Consider the following 18804-nt stretch of genomic DNA (forward strand, 5'->3'; position numbering starts at 1 on the left):
CTATCTTACTTTGTAGTGCATTTTTTCCATTATAAAAAAGGTCTCCTGCCTAACGCAAACTAACTTGTATTAGCTGAGCCAGTGGTATTAACTCGTGCATAAAACAAATTTCTGTTTGCTGTTTCTTCTAGCAGACTTCAAGTAAAAATAAGGTTGAAGGAGGAACTTGTTTTAGACGGATGCAGGTCAGTTTGAATTACTATACTTAACTAATGCTTAAATGTACTATAGGTTCACAACTTGGTTTGCTTTTATAGTCTTTATGGATTTTGGCCATGTTCGATGTTTTGAGCTGAGCATATGGTACAGTATTCCACCAACAGAATAAGGCTACTGACTGTGCTATCTGCAGAAGAGCTCATTTAATAGGAACTGACCTAAGGAGTCTATCATAAAGCAAATGTGGCACCTCCTCTCTGAATAAAATGCCACTCAGGGGCAGAGCTGTGCTCAGAAAGTAGGCATTAAGATACTTTACGCAAAACACATATAAATGGACTTGTTAATATGAGGATATCCTAGTAGATCTAAAAAAAAGTCTAGGCGAATCCTCATTTTCAAAACTGCATTTGAAAACTACTTTATTCAAGTAATTTCTTCAAAAAAGTATGCATGTTCTGACTGTGGAATTAGTCTACTGGTCAATTAAAGGCAATTTTGATTTACCTTTTAAAAACATTTTCATAGAAAGGAGAGATGTATGTGTTTCTCAAATAAACAGCATTATGTTAAAGTCCGTTAAAAAACATCAACAACAAAAAAAAAACAGAATCAAAGAAGACCAACAAATGCTTATGCCAAGCAGGAATCTGCCTGCCACCTGTGGTCTTGCATTAATTCCTAACAGATGTTGGATTCAGGATTCTGGAACTAGGTTTCTATTATCTGAGCTCTAGCAAAATGGAAGATTCTGTAGCCTCAACTAGTATAGTGTCTTCCCTGTCCAAATCCAGAGTGATTATACTGATAGCCTCCATGCTGGAAGTGCTGTTCAAACTGACCCCCTTGGTGGTAAGTCTGGCCCCCCCTTCCTCCCCAACCCCCTCCCTGGCCTGCACGACCCCCTCGGCCTCCACGACCACCTCTCCCACCACGACCACCGCCTCGATCACTGTGGTGCCCGCCATCTTGGTATCTGTTGTCCTGCTGGTATCCACCACCCTGGTATCCACCACTTCCTGTATATGACGATGTCTGGAAGCCACCATAGCCACCGCCTTGATAGCCACTGCTGTGGCCACCATGATAGCCACCTGGCTGGAAACCTGAATCTCGGTAACCACCATCTTGGTAGCCACCTCCTCCTCCACTCCCACTATCCGTCCAGCCTCCGTGATGCTTACTTCCTCTTCCTCCCCCTCGGCCACCATGCTCGTAGCCACCGCGTCCACCTCTCCCTCCTTGTTCATGGCCTCCTCGCCCTCCATATGAGGAATGTTCGTAGCCTCCTCTCCCTCCTCCTCGGCCTCCTGCTTGCTGCTGGGGGCCATCTTGCCTTTTCTGCCACGGTGGCATCTCTGGAGGTGGAGGTTCGATTTCATTGGGTCTACCACCTCTGTCAGGCACCCTACCCATCAACACCTACAGAATGAGAAAGATATTTTTAAATTATCTCACTTTATAAACAGAGATAAATGTATCTGAAAGGAAATTAAAGGTACTCTAATCACCTTATTGATGGCACAGGCAGTCTTTTCTCTTACAGAACCACTGCTTGTCCTTGCAATCTTTGACAAGTCCTGTCTTGCAGCCAAGAGATGGGCAACAGAAATTGTACTTTTAGGAGATAAGACTGAACGCTTCGGCTGGTAAACCTTGGCTAATTTTTCTGTCTGACTCTGTTGAAGGAAAAGTATTCAAACACAAATGTCAATTTTCAAGATGACTAAAAAAACATTCATATTAAATATAAATCTTTAACACTCAATTAAAGATTTGAATGCTAGGCATGGTGGCACATATTTATAATCGCAGTAACTGGGAGCCTAAGACAGGAAGATCGCAGTTTGAGGACAGCCACAGCAAGTAGTGAGTCTTTCATCAACCTAACAAGACCCTGTTTTAAAATAAATAAAAGCCAGCATAGCGGTGCACACTGTAACCCCAATAAACCCCAGTACATGAGATGCTGAGACAGGAGGATCACAGGTTCTTGACCAGCCTCAGCTACTTAGTGAGGTATTCTGCAACTTAGTGAGACCCTGTTTCAAAAATAAAAGAAGCCGAGCATAGTGGTGCACATCTGTAATTCCTGTACTTGGAAGGCTGAGACAGGAGGATTACAGGTTCGAGAATAGCCTCAGCAAGTAGTGAGACTCGTATCAACCTAGTGAGACCCAGTTTTCAAATAAGAAATAAAACTGGGCTGAGGATGTAGCTCAAAGGTAGAATGCCTTTGAGTTCAATCCCCAGTACCTCTCTCCATACACAAAAACAAGACCAAAAAAACAGAAAAACAAAAAACAAACAAAAAAAATAGGCCTAGAGGTGTAACTCAGAGGTAGAATGCCTGTGTTCAATCCTTAGTAACACACACACACACACACACACACACACACACACACACACACACACACACATTTGATAATGGTGTTTACTAAATTTCAGATGACAGAAAAAGTTATATATTCTCCATTGCCCCTAGATAGTCAAGAACTATCTTGTGTAAGTAGAGGCCAGACTTGCTGAAAGAGCCAGAAGTGAAGGTGGGGACAGGAGTGGGTGGAGACTGTCTCTTCAGATGTTTAAGAGTCATATTTATAAGTATTATGCTCTTTTAAATTATTTAATGTGAGCCAGGCGTGGTGGCGCACGCTTGTAATCCCTGCGCTTGGGAGGCTGAGACAGGAGGATCGCACAGGTTCGTGGCCAGCCTCAGCTACTTAGTGAGACCCTGTTTCCAAATAAAATATAAAACAGGTCTGGGAGTATAGCCCGGAGGTAGAAAGCCTCTGGGTTCCACCCCCAGTACCACCAAAAAAAAAAAAAAAAAAAAAAATTAATGTGTACCTTAGCTTTGTCAGACCAGCCAAAGGACTGCACGGTGACGTCCAATCGTTTGATTAGCAGTTTCCTCCGGACTTCATATTCATTGGCTATGGCTTGGTTAATTGCTTCTATCTTTTCCTGAAGCAAAATTAAAATGAACAGATTTTAAATCTGCTTGACCATGTGTTCTTAGAGGGCAAATACTTTGTCTGTTTCCTTCATAGTGGAATCCCCAGTACCTAACAGACATAGTCCTTTCCACTGGATAAAGTTAATGAAGTGACAAGCAAAATAAATAAATAAATAAATAAAAAAGCTAAGTCTCAAGACATAATAAAACATTGCTAAAGTATAAAATTCTTGTTTAGCTTTTCCTAATTGATTGTGTGAAGCTCAGCCCCCTGAAATTTTTGGCTTGACTCTATCTGGTGATGAGAAACACACACCATACTGAACTTCAATTTATTTTAATCAATTTATGAAATATTTACAAATTATGACCTAAATACTTCTAACACAAAATTATTCCATATAAATCTTGAGACTTACAAAAATGATTCTAAGAATGTCCATCTAGAAAACCATGCGTTAGAAAACAGTTTAAAAAGCACAAAATATAAATGTTGCATAAAAATTATGAAATAAGTAGATGGCTTCTTACAGGGTTTACTCAAGAGGATCACTCACTCACCCAGTGGGCTGGTCCCATTGGCTTCTTCAATAAAGGTTTTCCCACATGATTAGGTGGAACTTTTGCTAATGTTTCCTTTAACTGACACAAAAACAGAAATAAATAAAACATCTCAAAGTAAACACATCTTCCTCATCTTCCCAATTCCCATCATTTCTTGCCATCAAAAGAAGATTCCTGACAGAGGCAAAGGTAGAGGATGTTTTGAATGCAAATGTAAAGACCCACGAGTTAGACACTCACTTGTCCCACTCCTCACGTGCCTACAGAAGAACGAATCCTTCACTGGACCCAGATCAGTGCCTGACAACAGTGGGCCTCAATGAGCACTTGCTGAATGAATGAATGAACACACAGAAAAATGTGGACCACAGATACACTGCTGCGTCCCTGTAGCGTTCAGCCAAGTCTGTGCATCATGGTGTCCATCCACCCCACTATGCAAATGTACCGAGTCCAGCAGATATACACAAAGGGAATAACTCTGCTACAACAAATACCATTCTCTTTTACACATTCATTTTTTGTTAAATTGCTTGTTCCTAATCAACATTAAAATATCTTAATTACTGATACTGTGAGGTATACAAACAATTCTTATTCATTTTCACACACTGGATTATTTTAGCAGTCAATAAATCTAGTTTGTTAATTGGAACATATACAGACCTGAAGTCATTGGATTAAAAAAACAGAAATATTAACATACTTTCTCTGTCTAGTGAATAGGGAGGAGGGTGGTAACATTCAATGATAAAGATCTTAAAATTAATTGCATCCAAGTTCAATAGTTTTGAAAAGGACTTAAATCTTAATTCTTATTACATCATATCTAGCTTACTTCTGCTCATAAACCAAGGAGTAAAGTTTCCTTTTTGAAAAAGAAACTGCTTTTTAAAATACTAAAATATTAATTTCTCTTTAAGGCATCTAGGAGTTAAAACCCAAAACTCATTTAGTCACAAGTACTTAATAATATGCACATTAGGTTCCCATTAAGAGAAATAAACTTAATGTTTCAGTTCAAACAAATGTAGGACTATGCCTTTAATACACTACAATCTGGTACTAAAGGTCTTACTTTTTTTTCAATCCCGCTGAAGAATTGGAACATAGTTATATTGGCTGGAGGTTTGGACATTCCTAGAGCAATACATATGCCTTTCAACTCTTGAAAGACCTCACTACCGCCTCCTTCTTGAGCTTTTTTTGGAGGAGCATTCACACAGAGCATTCTGGCAGCTTCTAGTTCTGAGATGAGGTATGCTGAAGTAAACAAAATAAGATTTCAAAATGAGATACAGCTACAGTTAATAGTCATAAGTCTGGAGTCACAAATCTATAGACCTAATGATACGTAACTTTAAAGCTGCAAGAATGGATAGAAACAAGAAAGGAAAACCATTTTTACCTGCAAATGACATAACATAGAAACTGGTTATGTAATTCAGGTACTTCATCATTATATAATGTTTAAAGGTTAACTTAAAAATAAGCAATTGTTCTTTGAAACCAAAGGATCAAGGTGGACCACATCTCAAGATATGAAGTCTTACATTCTACTCTTAAGGAACCTCCAGAACAGGGGTTGGCATCTGTTACAAAACTTGTAAGAGGTAGCCAGTTTTTGGTGACGTATTTATATATTTTGACTTCTCACCACTAGGAGAACTGGTGATACAATCACTTTGCTCTCGTCTCCCACAATTAGGAGTCAGAACTGGTATGAAACAACAGCTTTAAGAGTTAAAAGTTTAACTAAGAGAAGTGGAAAGGCACTAAACTCCCTAAAGCTCCTTTCCAGTCTCCAGGGCCCGTATGTCACCCTCTGGCTGTTTAAAGAGCCTCCTCTTCTGGCTCCATCCTTCCCTTGCCTTCTTTACCTTGCTCGCCCAAAACAAAACTTTTGATTCACTTCTTGACAGTCTCCTTTGTGTGTTGACTTCAGAAAGGTATAATGAGGGCCACAATCTGTTTCAGGTAATTCAGCTGAAGGTGTAAAATATTCAATTCCATTCTTTTAACTTTACTAAGAAGGATGTTTACACTATTTAAAAAGATGATTAATAAGCATTTGAATCTTAGGACTTCATATTATATGGCACAGTGAAATCCTTTAAGAAGATGGTTTTGGAAAAGATATTTTCTATGCCATTAAGTCTTACCAGAAGTACAAAGAATGGTCAGCTTGAAAATCTCATTTACTAACTCAAGGCATTGGGCTAGGAGCATGGAGACTATATTTTGGCAAATTGTGTGTGTGTGTGTGTGTGTGTGTGTGTGTGTGTGTGTGTGTTTCTAAGGAATAAACCCAGGGCCTACAGTAGGCTAGGAAACACTCTGCAACTGAGCTACATACTAGCCCTTAAATGACTTCTGAGACAGGGTCTTGCTAAGTTGCTATGGTTGGCCTCAAACTTATGATTCTCCTGTCTCAGCCTCCAGAGTTACTAGGATTACAGGAATGAGCTACCACAAACCATTTTGGCAGATCATTTCTGAAAAGCTGACACCTCTTGTTTAAAACAACAAACACGGCTAAGTTTCTGTACAAGTCATTCTAAACAGGTTTGATAAAATTCTAACATGCTCCATATAGCAAACTGAACTCATGTTTTAAAACATTAAACCAAGCCAAGTGTGGTGGCGCATGTTTGTAATCCCCGCGCTTGGGAGGCAGAGACAGGAGGATCGCACAGGTTCGAAGCCAGCTGCGCTGGCTTAAGAGACCCTGTTTGCAAATAAAAATATAAAATAGGTCTGGGAGTGTAGCCTGGAGGTAGAAGGGTTTTCAGGAACCCAGTACCACCACCAAAAAAACAAAAAACAACAACAAAAAAACCACAACAACAACTAAAACAAAAAAACCCATTAAACCAGTAAAACCCCAGAGTTATTAAAATAACCACTGTTAAGTTTTCCTAGCACACTGCCACACTCATGCACTTATACACTATCTGTGGCTGCTTTCCTGCTACAACAGTGGATTTAGGTAGTTGTTACAGAGACCTCACAGCCTGCACAGCCAGAAACATTTACTATCTGGCCCTTTAAGAAAAAGCCTGCCAACCCTTGTTCTAGAAAATCATATACTTATATGACTTAATAAACTGGTTCTCTAAATATGGGGCAACATAATTCAGGCATTCACAAAATTAGTTCACTGATACAATTTCCATGAAAATACCGTAGCTGTAATTGATGTGTTCAAAGCACTAAGAAGGCATTGGAAATATTATAAAAACCACACCAAAAAGATTATCTCTACTGAAAATCCAGTTAAGAATAAAGATATATTTCCACCCGCAATAAAGATGACTAATTCTTCATTTTTTAGAAACTCTGATCTGACTTACCCACAGGAAATAATCTGAGACCCATAAAAGGCCAATGAAAAGCTGAGACAGGGTCCTTCACTTGACAACATGAGTTTTTCTACTACTCACTCAAAAACTATTCCATCTTACTAATGGTTCTAATGAAATTCTTTTTCTTCTCCAAATACAATATGCTAAAAGGTTAAAATTAGTGAGGCAAGGTTGCTGGAAAAATGAAATGAGAGCATCAAGATGTGACAACTGGAACTTGGAAAGATGAGAAATTGTTACACAGAGCAGCAGTGAGTATGTGTAGAAAATACCAGAATGAAAGAAGTTACAAACTAGGAAGAAAAACAGCAGAAGCAAAGCTGAAGAAGGAACTGGTGTGGGTGCATGAAGAATTTAAAAAGCCAGGAACCTTTAGCTGACTTAGTCATTTAGTTGAAGAGCAAACAGTTGTAGTCTTGAAAAGCTTTTGAGGTATTGAAAGCTAACACATTAAAAATAAAATCAATAATGATGACTCTGAGTTCAAAATAATTTCAGTGCAGCCTGTTTAAGAAGGAAAGAGTTAAAAGCATTTTATAAATAATTATATTCAAAGTGGTTTTCATAAGCATCAGTACTAAGGCTCAACTCTCAGCTCTTTGGAAGAATAAGCAATTCAGGGTCATTAACAAGTATTTCATGTAATACCAAGCATTTCACATAACTGCCATCTTCCTACGTAGATAGACAACATATTCTAAGTGCCAAATATTACTGGTAAGGAAAAACAATGCTACAGAGGGAAGAGTCTGTTGAATTCAGCTGCTCAGCTACTGTTGAGCCAGTTATGGAAATCATATAACTTGAAGGATACTGAATGAATGCATACGAACTAGATGCAGCAATATCTGACCTTACATGAATATCTACCTAATAGCAATCACTGGACAAAAGGGAAGTTAAGAAAGTGATTCTGGAATAAACTCGTGACTAAGTATAATGGTTGTGAACACATATTTTTAACAACTTAACTTTTGGAATTTAAGGTTTATAATTTTTCAGGGACCACAGTGTATAGACAGATTATAGTTACAAACATTTAAAAAAATCCTATGAATAGTGTCTGTCATAAATGAGAACTTAATATTCAATTAACCAAAGCTTAATTTAAGTGTATTTCACAATGCTATAAAAGTTATGAGTTAAGACTATTGGATGTATTCACTGGAAAGTTTACACAGGGCAATAAAATTTGTGAGTCTACTTACTGTTTTTAAGGATGAAGAGACAAACAGCTATTAGTATATAAAATCATGGAAGGAAATAACTGTTCATGAAATTTTATTTCCCAAAATGATCATTAAGTACAGGAACCAAGTACTATTCCAGAATATTTGCAAACAAAACCAAAACCCCTAATCACCAAACCACAAAGATATAGCAAGACAAACTAATGACCATTAGCTCTATCTAATAAATGACTACTCAAATAAAAAAATCCCTTCAGCCGGACACGGTGGTACACACTTGTAATCCCCACACTTGGGAGGCAGAGACAGGAGGATCATGCAGGTTCGAAGCCAGCCTCGCTGGCTTAAGAGACCCTGTTTTGAAATAAAATATAAAAATAGGTCTGGGAGTGTAGCCCAGAGGTAGAAGGGTTCTAGCCCCAGCACCACCAAATAATAATAATAATAATAATAATAATAATAATAATAATAATAAAATAAAATTACTATTTTCACACTATTTTCCCAATATACTTCTAGTCTAGAATATTTAATGATCACACACTTCAACAACGCTCCAGTGCTACCATCCATCATAATAGGTGAAGCAAGACTCTGAGTACTGCGCCAAAGGTGAAATAATAAAAGAGCATCAATAATAAAGACAACAAGGCTCCCAGTTCATACACCCACCATCAGCTAACCTGGAAATATAAGGTGTTCTTTAAAATAAACAGTATTTGAATTAAATTTATAACGAAACAGAACACAAACAACTGACTTATTCATCATGAAAACATAGAAAATAGCTACATTCTAGTAGCCCTGAACTTACTGAGCAAAAGGAGGCAGTTCTTCTGGACAAGAAGGCGCTTGGTCACATCCCCAGATGTCAGTGAAAGATACGGGCAGTTCATCTCCCCTAGTAGCCCACTCACCTCAAGCTGGAATTCTTCAGCTTCACTGGGACCTTTTGAAGAATTCAAACAGTCTTACTTAATAATATGGATTGTTTCCATAAGCATAGTAAGTACATATAAACTGAAATTATAATAGGTTTCCCCAAACTTGCATTCCATTCCCTTCTAATTCGTCCTTATACCACTGTAAAGTTTCATTTCTTATTCCCTTATTTGACACTCTTTAATGGCTTCTAATGTATACCTCATCGAATTTTTTCAATCTGCCTTTAATGACTCTTCACAGCTGCTTGTGTTTGCCCTTCCCAACTCATTTAGTTACAGTCATTACTACCTCCATAAATATTCCCTCTATTGGTGCCAGGCCAGTCTCCTCAGTGTCCCAGGAAAGGCCAGCTTCATGGCAACTTTTAAGCCTTCACTTAAGTTGCTGCCTGCTACTCTCTTCTCTAGGAAATCCCACTCAACCAAAAGCCCAGCGGATCTTGCTCTTCAGTCTCATTGACCCCCCCTCCCCCGTGACCCACAAAAGGAAGCAATTAATTACTAACATCCAGTTGTCTCATTTGTACCTAGTATTCCCAGTTAGACTAAATTTGGAGACAGCAAATACAGCTTACATAGTTCAGCACACTTGTAACATGTAAAAAGGTACCTAGCTCACTGGGTGAGCCAAGAGGAAAATAAAAGCTCTTTCTTCTTTATTATTTTGATCATTCTCTATTCAGTACCAAAGAAGGGTAGGACTTAATAAACTTGGAGAAACTCTCTGGACTCCAGTCCGCTTTTGTCTCTGTACAGCAGGGGACTCTATTACAAATGTTTTGTAAACTGTGATTTGCTGACCCTAGGGTTCCACAGAGCTCCTTTATGGGCAGCTGGGGCGACGAAGAGGAAGACCACATCATCAGTGTTTTGTTAACTGTGACCTATGAACCCTTGAGTTCCACAGAGTTCCTTTTCAGGCAGCTGGGGAGGATGAGGAAGAAAGATTTGGCTAACAGTGCTCCCCTTCTCCACTGCATGAAGAATTGTTACACTTTCTCACTAGCTTTTTCTTTCTTTTTTCTTGGGGTGTGGGGAGATACTGGAAATGGAACCCAGGGGCATTCTACCTTTTAGCTACACAAACAGCCCTTTTTATTTTTTGTTGAAACAGAGTCTTGCCAGGTTGCTCAGTCTCACTACACTGCTGAGGCTGTCTTCCAACCTGCTAACCTCCTGTTTCAACCTCAAAAGTACTGGAAATAGAGGCATGCACCACCATGCCTGGCTCTTACCTGTTTTATATGACAGCTTCTATATAATGTGCCATTTGAACAAAGGGGGTACAAATTTAAATGCTATATGAGGGTTTTAAAAGTTTTTTACAGTGCCAGGCATGGTGGCGCACGCTTGTAATCCCAGCATTTGGGAGGCTGAGACAGAGGGTTCACAGATAGCCTCAGCTACTTAGTGAAGCCCTCAGCAACTCAGTGAGAAACGGTTTCAAAATAAAGAATTAAAAAAATAGGGCTGGGGGGTGTAGCTTGGAGGTACAAAGCCCCTGGTTTCCATCTCCAGTACCGGAAAAAAGAAAAAAAGTTTCTTACAAGCCCTGACATGTCAGATCAAGAGGGAGAACAAACAGTGGTTAAGAGCACTGGTCCCTGAACTTGACTTGTGGGGGTTGAGTCCTGGCTCTACCTCTTAAAGACTATATAACCTTAAGTAATGTATTTAACTTCTTTGAGTTCTTGTTGAATGCAAGCAATAAAACCTGCCCCCAAAGGGTGCCCTGAGGTTTAAATGAGTTTACACAAGTGCTTAGAACATGGTGAGTACTCAATAAAAGTAAGCTCTGCTATCATTATTACTAAACTAAACCTTCCATAATAATTAGAACTGGCCATATTTGGCTGCGGGTGCACCTCAGTGGTAGCGTGCTTACCATGCTCGAAGCCCTATGTTTAACCCTCAATACACAAACACATGTTAGAATTGGATACAACAAACATGTACTCATTAAATATACTAAGAGGCAAGAGAGTGAGATTTCCAAAATGGGATTTGTGTGGGAAAAGGATTATAAGTACAGTTCTCTATGAAGCTAGGTTAGCAGGTGGGTATTTTTGTTTGTCTCCTATTAGAGGTTTACCCAGAGCAGGAAGGAACCAGATGGTAGAGTGTCAGGTTCCAAGTTTTTGTTTCTTTTGTGGAGTCAAAAAACTAGTGCTCAAATGATAATGAAATTATACATATAAAATAGCTCCCATACCTATAAATCTTATGGTGTCCATAGGATGTGGTTTTAACATATCTAATGAAACAAAGTACTATAATAAAGAAAGCTTCTTAACAAAGTGTTTTCTTTTCCCAAGCATGCAGAATTATGCATTTACTTTCCATGCTACAATGTGCTTCTGGAATTGGGTAGAAAAACATCCTAATTTCTAGTTCCAGCCACCAATCCAGAACCTCACATTTGTTTTTGGTATTTTTTTGTTTTGTTTTTTAGCCAAATACAGAAAGTTCTTACATTCCATATGTGTGCTCTCCATTTTTCTGTATTCTAGTAATGGGTTCTTTTCAGCTCCCACAATTTCTTAAAGTTGTAAGACTATGTTCTGGTTTTTAAACCTTTGAATCACCTTTTCTCCAAAAACAATGGATATTTTTAAAAGCACCATGGTTCTATTATACAATTTCGTTTTACATTTACAAACCTTGAAATCAAGTTTTAGTATTGATAATGTTCCACTGACAATTACCAACTTTATTTTTATGCTTTGCACTTAGAAGTGGATGTTTACTTACTGTTGGTTGCTTGCACATTTTCCTCTAGTTTACAGAGTACTCTTAATTCCGACACCAGCCAAGCACAGAGTTTGGTAAACTCTGGGGAACTGGCTCCAGCAAAGACTGCTTGGGACAGTGCGCCATCATCCAACAATGGGCCCTTGTAGCTGGTGAATAAAAAATGACACTTTAGAAGAACATAAAATCCCCCTGATATATAATCTGGGTAAAATACAGTATGCATTATTTATATAATAATAAAGTTAAATTATGACGACCAATTTCTAAACTTCCAAATATAAACAAAACAGAACTGCACTGAACCATTAGAAAAATAAGCCAAATGGTACCTGCATTTCATCTCCCCAAAATATATGTGACAATTTAACTGAATCACAAATACTACTAACTTAATTCAAACTCTATACATTTACTGAAAGCTCTTATGGTTACTCTTTTCCTTTTTGGTGGAAGTAGGGATTGAAACCTGGGCCTTGCACATGCTAGACAAACACTCTACCACTGAGCTACACTCTCAGCCCAAATGTTTATTTTCTTACTGTAACTGAATATTAAAACTAGATTAACAAGTGATAGCTAGTTATCCTCTATTTTGGAAATAAAACTTAGGTTACTTTTCCTAGAATTTTTTCCAGAAATCAATTAGGTTAGGTTTTTAGTGACTTCTTGTACGGAAACTTTCCAATTAATCATTTATTTCTTTTTCCTATATATAATGACAGTTAAGATGAGTAAGACACACTAAAACCAGAGAAATGTCAAGACTAGTTTAATAACTGAACTGGTACATATGAATCCTAATTCTCTGTTAGTGATTCTAAATAATTATTAACAAATTATAAAGTGTTCAGGGACTGGGGATGTAGCTCAGTGGTAGAAACTTGGCCTTGCAAGTACAAGGCCCTGGGTTCAACTCAGCACAGAAAGAAAACAAAAAATTATAAAATGTTCAAGCACTTATGACAATAATAATAAACTCAATCACCTATGTTCTAGAATTTAAGATTAAAAGCCAGATGTAGTGGTATACACTTGTAACCCTAGTAGCACTTAGGAGGCTAAGACAGGGGAAAGGTAGGTCTGGCTAAGACAGGGGAAAGGTAGGTTTGAGACCAGCCTCAGCAACTTACTGAGACAGTTCCAAAATAAAAAAGGGCTGGGAGCTGGGCCTGGTGGGGCACGCTTGCAATCCCAGCAATTGGGAGTCTGAGACAGAAGGAATGGATTCATGGACAGCCTCAGCTACTTAGTGAGGCCCTTTGCAACTCAGTGAGGCCCTGTTTCAAAATAAGTAAAAAAACAACAGGGATGGGGATATAGCTCAGAGGTAGAATGCCCCTGGATTTCATCATCAGTACTGCAAAAAAAGAAAAAAAAAAAGACTGGGGATGTAGCTAGGAGATAGCCCCTAGATTCAGTCCCTAATACCACCAAAACAAATACAATAAAACAAAAGACAACCAAAAAAGCAAGAAGAAAAAAAAAAACCCAAAGTAACCTTAAAAATATATATGTATGCCGGGTGTGGTGGCACACACTTGTAATCCCTGCGCTTAGGAAGCTGAGACAGGAGGATCACACAGGTTCAAAGCCTGCCTCAGCTGGCTTAAGAGACCCTGTTTCCAAATTAAAAAAAAAAAATATATATATATATATATATATATATATATATATATATATATATATAATTGGTCTGGGAGTATAGCCCAGGGGTAAAAGGCTCCTAGGTTCCAATCCCAGTACCACCAAATATATGTGTGTGTGTGTGTGTGTGTGTGTGTGTGTATGTATATTCAGATTACTTTATATTCTCTTAAATGAATATTGATAAAGGTTATTAAAGACCATACATTAAGTGTGCTTAACATAATGTGATAATTAGGTTTAATTATATTAAAGAAATGACAACTCTAATTCTTTTTTTTTTTTTTTTTTTGCAGGTCTGGGGATGGAACCCATGGGCATTTGGCCTCTGAGCTACACCCTCTGCCCTATTTTTTATTCTTTATTTTGAAACAGGGTCTAAGTTGCAGAGGGCCTCACTAAGTAGCTGAGGCTGTATGTGAACCGTTATCCTCCAGTCTCAGCCTCCCGAATGCTGGGATTATAAGCGTGCGCCACCACGCCTGGCTTCTAATTCCCTTTAAAATATGACTATGTTTAGAGCTGGGCGTGGTGGTGCACGCTTGTAATCCCAGCGCTTGGGAGGCTGAGACAGGAGGATCACGCAGGTTTGAAGCCAGCCTCAGTTACTTAGTAAGGCTCTCAGCAACTTAGTGAGACCCTGTTTCCAAATAAAGTATAAAATAGGTCCGGGGGTGTAGCCTGGAGGTAGAAAGCCCCTGGGTTCCACCCCCAGTACCATAAATAAAAATAAATAAATAAATAAATAAATAAATAAATAAGGCCGGGTGTGGTGGCGCACGCTTGTAATCCCCAGCTTGTAATCCCCACGCTTGGGAGGCAGAGACAGGAGGATTGCGCAGGTTTGAAGCCAGCCGCGCATGCTGGCTTAGGAGACCCTGTTTCCAAATAAAAATGTAAAAATAGGTCTGGGAGTGTAGCCCGGAGGTAGAAGGGCTTCCAGGAACCCCAGTACCACCAATAAATAAATAAATAAATAAATAAATAAATATGACTATGTTTACATTAAGAAATGAAATGGGTGTTGATTCCAGAGTGTGTTTGCAATCCCTGCTACTCAGGAGGCTGAGATAGGGAAATGGGCAATGGGAAACATGAAAAGACTGTCTCAAAAGTTTTTTAAGAGGGCTGGGGGTGTAGCTCAGTGGTAGGGTACTTGCCTACCATGTACAAGGCCCTGAGTTAGATCTCCAGTAAAAACAAAACAACAAAAAACAACCAGAGCAAGTGTTCTCAAAACTGTTCCCTGAGTAAATGGTTTCACATGCAAACAAGCAATTCAGTCTGAGATTTCCATTAAGATGAGGCCATTTTGAAGAATGTGACTTTTACTTATACCCTAATAATGAATAAGCCCCCTACAGTCTGAAATATTTATGAAAATGTAGAGTATGATTTAAAAATTAAAAAAACAACAGTGGTACACTTCAACAGAGAGGATAAGCACCAGTGCTCCCTTTCCTAAATATTTCTATAAGGACAGCAAAGTATTTAAATGGGCAGACTTTGCGAATTCTCAAGAAACTCTAAAGGTTTCTGTCATGGAAAAGTCAAAGTTTTGATAAAGGAATAAGAGTAACTTATAGAGCTAGCTAAATCTGTACCTTCTTTTTCTTTTCTTTTTTTTAAAAAAACTATAGTACCTGTAAACAAATACTAAATCATACAATTTGTTTCTAGAATCACATTTAGCCCAAGGGATGCTATGTTCTCAAGTTTCATAGAGTACATTGATCTGGGTGACCCAGAGAGATAAGAAGCCCTATTTCCAAGCTTCTTGACACCGATGAATTATGGCTGGGTAACTGGTAAGAGGAGAAAAGAGAAAATGGAAACGGATATGCAGGTTCTTCGTGGGTGAAGATGACCCTAGGCTTTTGGAGGCAGTGTTGCCAGTGGTTGATAGGTTGGGTGCACAAGTGAGCTGGCCAGAGGAACGGGCGCAGAGCCCAACATGTGGCTGAGGGAAACCCGGGCGCACGCAGAGAATGACTGGGCAAAGGAGATTCTGCGAGAGAAGTGGGGTGGGGTAGGAGTTCCAGGCAGGAGAACTGGAGGACGAGTAAATAAATAAATAAATAAATAAACCAGAAATCAACTTTGGCGACCTCTAGACTGGGGGTAGTGCCGGAGGGTGGGGAGCTAGCACAGAAGCTCGGGGAGTGGGGGTGGCGAGAACCAGAGCCCAGACAATGACACGCGTGACTGGCAAACGCTGCGGGCAACTCGGCTGTGGGGAGCCCCGGGCAAGACTGGGGGAGTCGGGGCTGGAGGGACCGAGCAGCGCGGGCAGTGGACGTGGCGAAGGGGGTCCCGGGGCCACAGAGAAGCTACAGCAGGAGCCATGGGGTGCGGCGTGGAGAGGCAGGTGTTTAGACTGGGGCGCAGGAGGAGTTCCGGGGTCGCCAGCTATGTGGGGTTTGGGACACCCGTGACTTGGCGGTCTTACCCTAGATCTTCCAACGACTCCAAGATGTCATTCTCCATGAGGTCACACTCCATGCTACTGTGGTATTCAAATTTCCGAGTCGTCAGGCTCCCCTCTTCGCCGGCAACGCGTACACTCGCGCCTGCGCTCTCGCCCCGGAACTTCCAAGTCGACAGCTGGCGCCTCAGACCCTGCACTGCGCATGTCCGGAGCGTGCGCAAGCGGCGTGGGTCGGCCCCTAGCCCCGCCCCCGCGGGCCCGAGGCTAGCCCGGCGGCCCCGGCCTGCACATGCGCACAACTGAGCGGTGAAGCCGGCGGCCCGGAGAAGGGCAGGCGGTCTGGCTGCGTGGCAGCTGGGCTCAGACACCGGTCGATGGGGAGCGCTCTAAGCCCTCGGTGTACGCATGTGCGGATCTTGGGCGAGGCGGGCGGGGCGGGGCTTGTCGGGGGCGGGGCTCAGAGCTCGAGGGGCGGCGGCTGCGGAGCTCCGGCTCTGCGCGCCAGAGAGGGAACCCACAGGGACTCTGCGGCTCGCCGGCGACCTCTAGCTTTGCTCGTGCTCTCCACAGGTCAGGGGTAGACCCGCCCAGTGCGCTGTGGCCTACGGGCAGATTAAGTGGTGTGTGATTCCCTTGTCACTAGTAGGTGAATTTCGGCGTTACAGAGGAATGGGCTCTTTCCTTTGACGCCGATGTAATCAGAAAGTTGTGTCGTTCCCCCTGTGCATTCTCTGCCCTCCGACTTCTGGAGCCCTTAACATCTTATTTAGTAAGGGGGAAGAGGGGCTTAACTCCGTATGGACTAGAACAGAGTACATATAAGTCCCTGCAGTGTAGACAGTGAATAAACTTTGGGAGTGCAATGTCAATGCTTTTGACCTTATTTGCCTGGGTGTAGCATTCAATTCATGATGGATTATGATTTTTTGGCAGTTATTGACTCCGTGCTTAGAAGCTACTTAAAATGAGGAAAAATGCTTTCAAAGTGATGGATGGCATATTTAGAATATTACACTTAACTATAAATTGCAATATTATGTGTAGGCTTTTATTTGCTTAATTATTTGATTTTGGTACTGGAATTGAACCCAGAGGCATTCTACCTCCACCCCTCTATTTTTATTTATTTATTTATTTTTTTATTTTTGCTCTGAAACAAGGTCTCACTAAGTTGCTGAGGCTGGCCTCCAATCTGCAGTCCTCTGGTCTCACCGCTCAAATATTGGTATTACAGCCATGAGCCACCACACCTGACTTGTGTAGGTTTTTAATTAAAGACTTATCACAGTGCATCAGATTTTATTTCACTTTTGCATCTAATAGATAAATATTCTCTAACCTCAGTAATACATTTTTAGTTTCTTATTTTGCATCATTGGGAGTGTGGGGAGGTTATTATGTACTTACTGTATGCTTAACTTGGTGTACTCCCTATACAACACACACATTTATACTTAGATCTTTCTAAATATAAATTTAGAAAGATACACACACACACACATATATATACATATATATATACACATATACACACACACACACACACACACACACACACACACATATATTTATATTTAGATCTAAATAGATCTTTCCAAAACAAGAACTCCAAACTTGACTTCTTGTTCTCCCAACAAGGCTTCAGCCAAGTTTCCATGTTCTACCAAACCTGTGGAATCAGGCACATAGTAAGGATACAGTAAGTTACTAAACTCTATCCCAAAGGTATAAACCAGCATCCACATCAGATCAAGAGTTATATTTGTTTGGCCTATTTTGTTTAAAGAATTTTGAGTCAACCTTTGAGAATTTGGAAATTTTGTTCAAAAACTTTTTTCTGGCTTTTCTTAGGAAGAAAAATTAGCTGACTTGGCAGCACTGGGTCCTTATTGCCCATAAAGGCAATGATTGGCTTTGGTTGAGTAGGCTATCCCTTCTGGATTCAGTATGAATCTTTTGGCTTCCAGACCCTATCACTCCCAAAATGTATCATGCATGTACATCCAGCAACTTAGTATGTGAAATTTCTAGCCCCTTTTAGTCTTTTACTTCTTAAGAATACTGATTGCTTCTCCTACCCTATTTCTCATAAGTTTGCCTCCTTTTTACTCTATTCTGTAGTCACATGGAGCATCTACTATTTCATTTAACGGACCTTGCCCTTTCATGCCTCTACACTTTCCCCCTTGCTTTTTATTTATTTTGGTGCTGGGGGCTGAACCCAAGGACAATCTACCTCCAATATGCCCCAGCTCTTTTTATCTATTTTATCTATTTTATTTTGGAACAGCATCTCACTAAATTGCTGAGGCTGGCCTCAGATCTGTGATCCTCCTTTCCCAAGGACTGGGATTATAGACATGCATCACCACACCTAGTCCCCTCCCCCCCAACTCTTTATTATGATAGATGTAAAAAAAGTATTTACACTTACTATGCCACACATATTTTAAACACTAACATATAATTCCCTAAGTAAAAGTAAAGACTTTCTTATTAGAAACGGGATACACCATCACTTAGTCTTCAAACATTGTTGTACTTTAACTTCTGTAATTTGTCAAAACATTCATGAAACAATCTGTAGTCTAGTTTTTTTCTTCTTTTTTTTGTGGTACTGGGGGATTGAGCCCAGGGGCATTCTACTTCTAAGCTACACCTCCAGCCCTATTTTATATTGTTTTATTTTGAAACAGGGTCTCAGTAAGTTGCTAAGGGCCTCACTAGCTGGGTATGGTAATGCACGCTTGTAATCCCAGCCTTTGGGAGGCTGAGACTGGGAGTCTTGCAGTTCGAG

The 18804-nt window shown here is 40.1% G+C and overlaps 1 protein-coding gene across 1 annotated transcript; it reads right to left on the reverse strand.

The window, feature by feature from the left end:
* Nucleotides 1-918: 918 nt before the first annotated feature.
* Nucleotides 919-16222, reverse strand: FAM98A (family with sequence similarity 98 member A; the record flags this gene model as incomplete). Its single annotated transcript, XM_080711064.1, has 8 exons — nucleotides 16029-16222; nucleotides 11933-12081; nucleotides 9052-9186; nucleotides 4761-4945; nucleotides 3680-3760; nucleotides 3010-3126; nucleotides 1671-1838; nucleotides 919-1581 (listed from the first exon to the last, which is right to left on the reverse strand). Exons 1-8 carry the CDS (start codon nucleotides 16079-16081, stop codon nucleotides 919-921), a joined length of 1551 nt encoding a protein of 516 aa, XP_080567190.1. The 5' UTR covers nucleotides 16082-16222.
* Between the last annotated feature and the right edge of the window lie 2582 nt (nucleotides 16223-18804).

The sequence above is a fragment of the Muscardinus avellanarius genome, assembly GCF_963383645.1.
Source record: "Muscardinus avellanarius genome assembly, chromosome: 15".
Taxonomy (NCBI): domain Eukaryota; kingdom Metazoa; phylum Chordata; class Mammalia; order Rodentia; family Gliridae; genus Muscardinus; species Muscardinus avellanarius.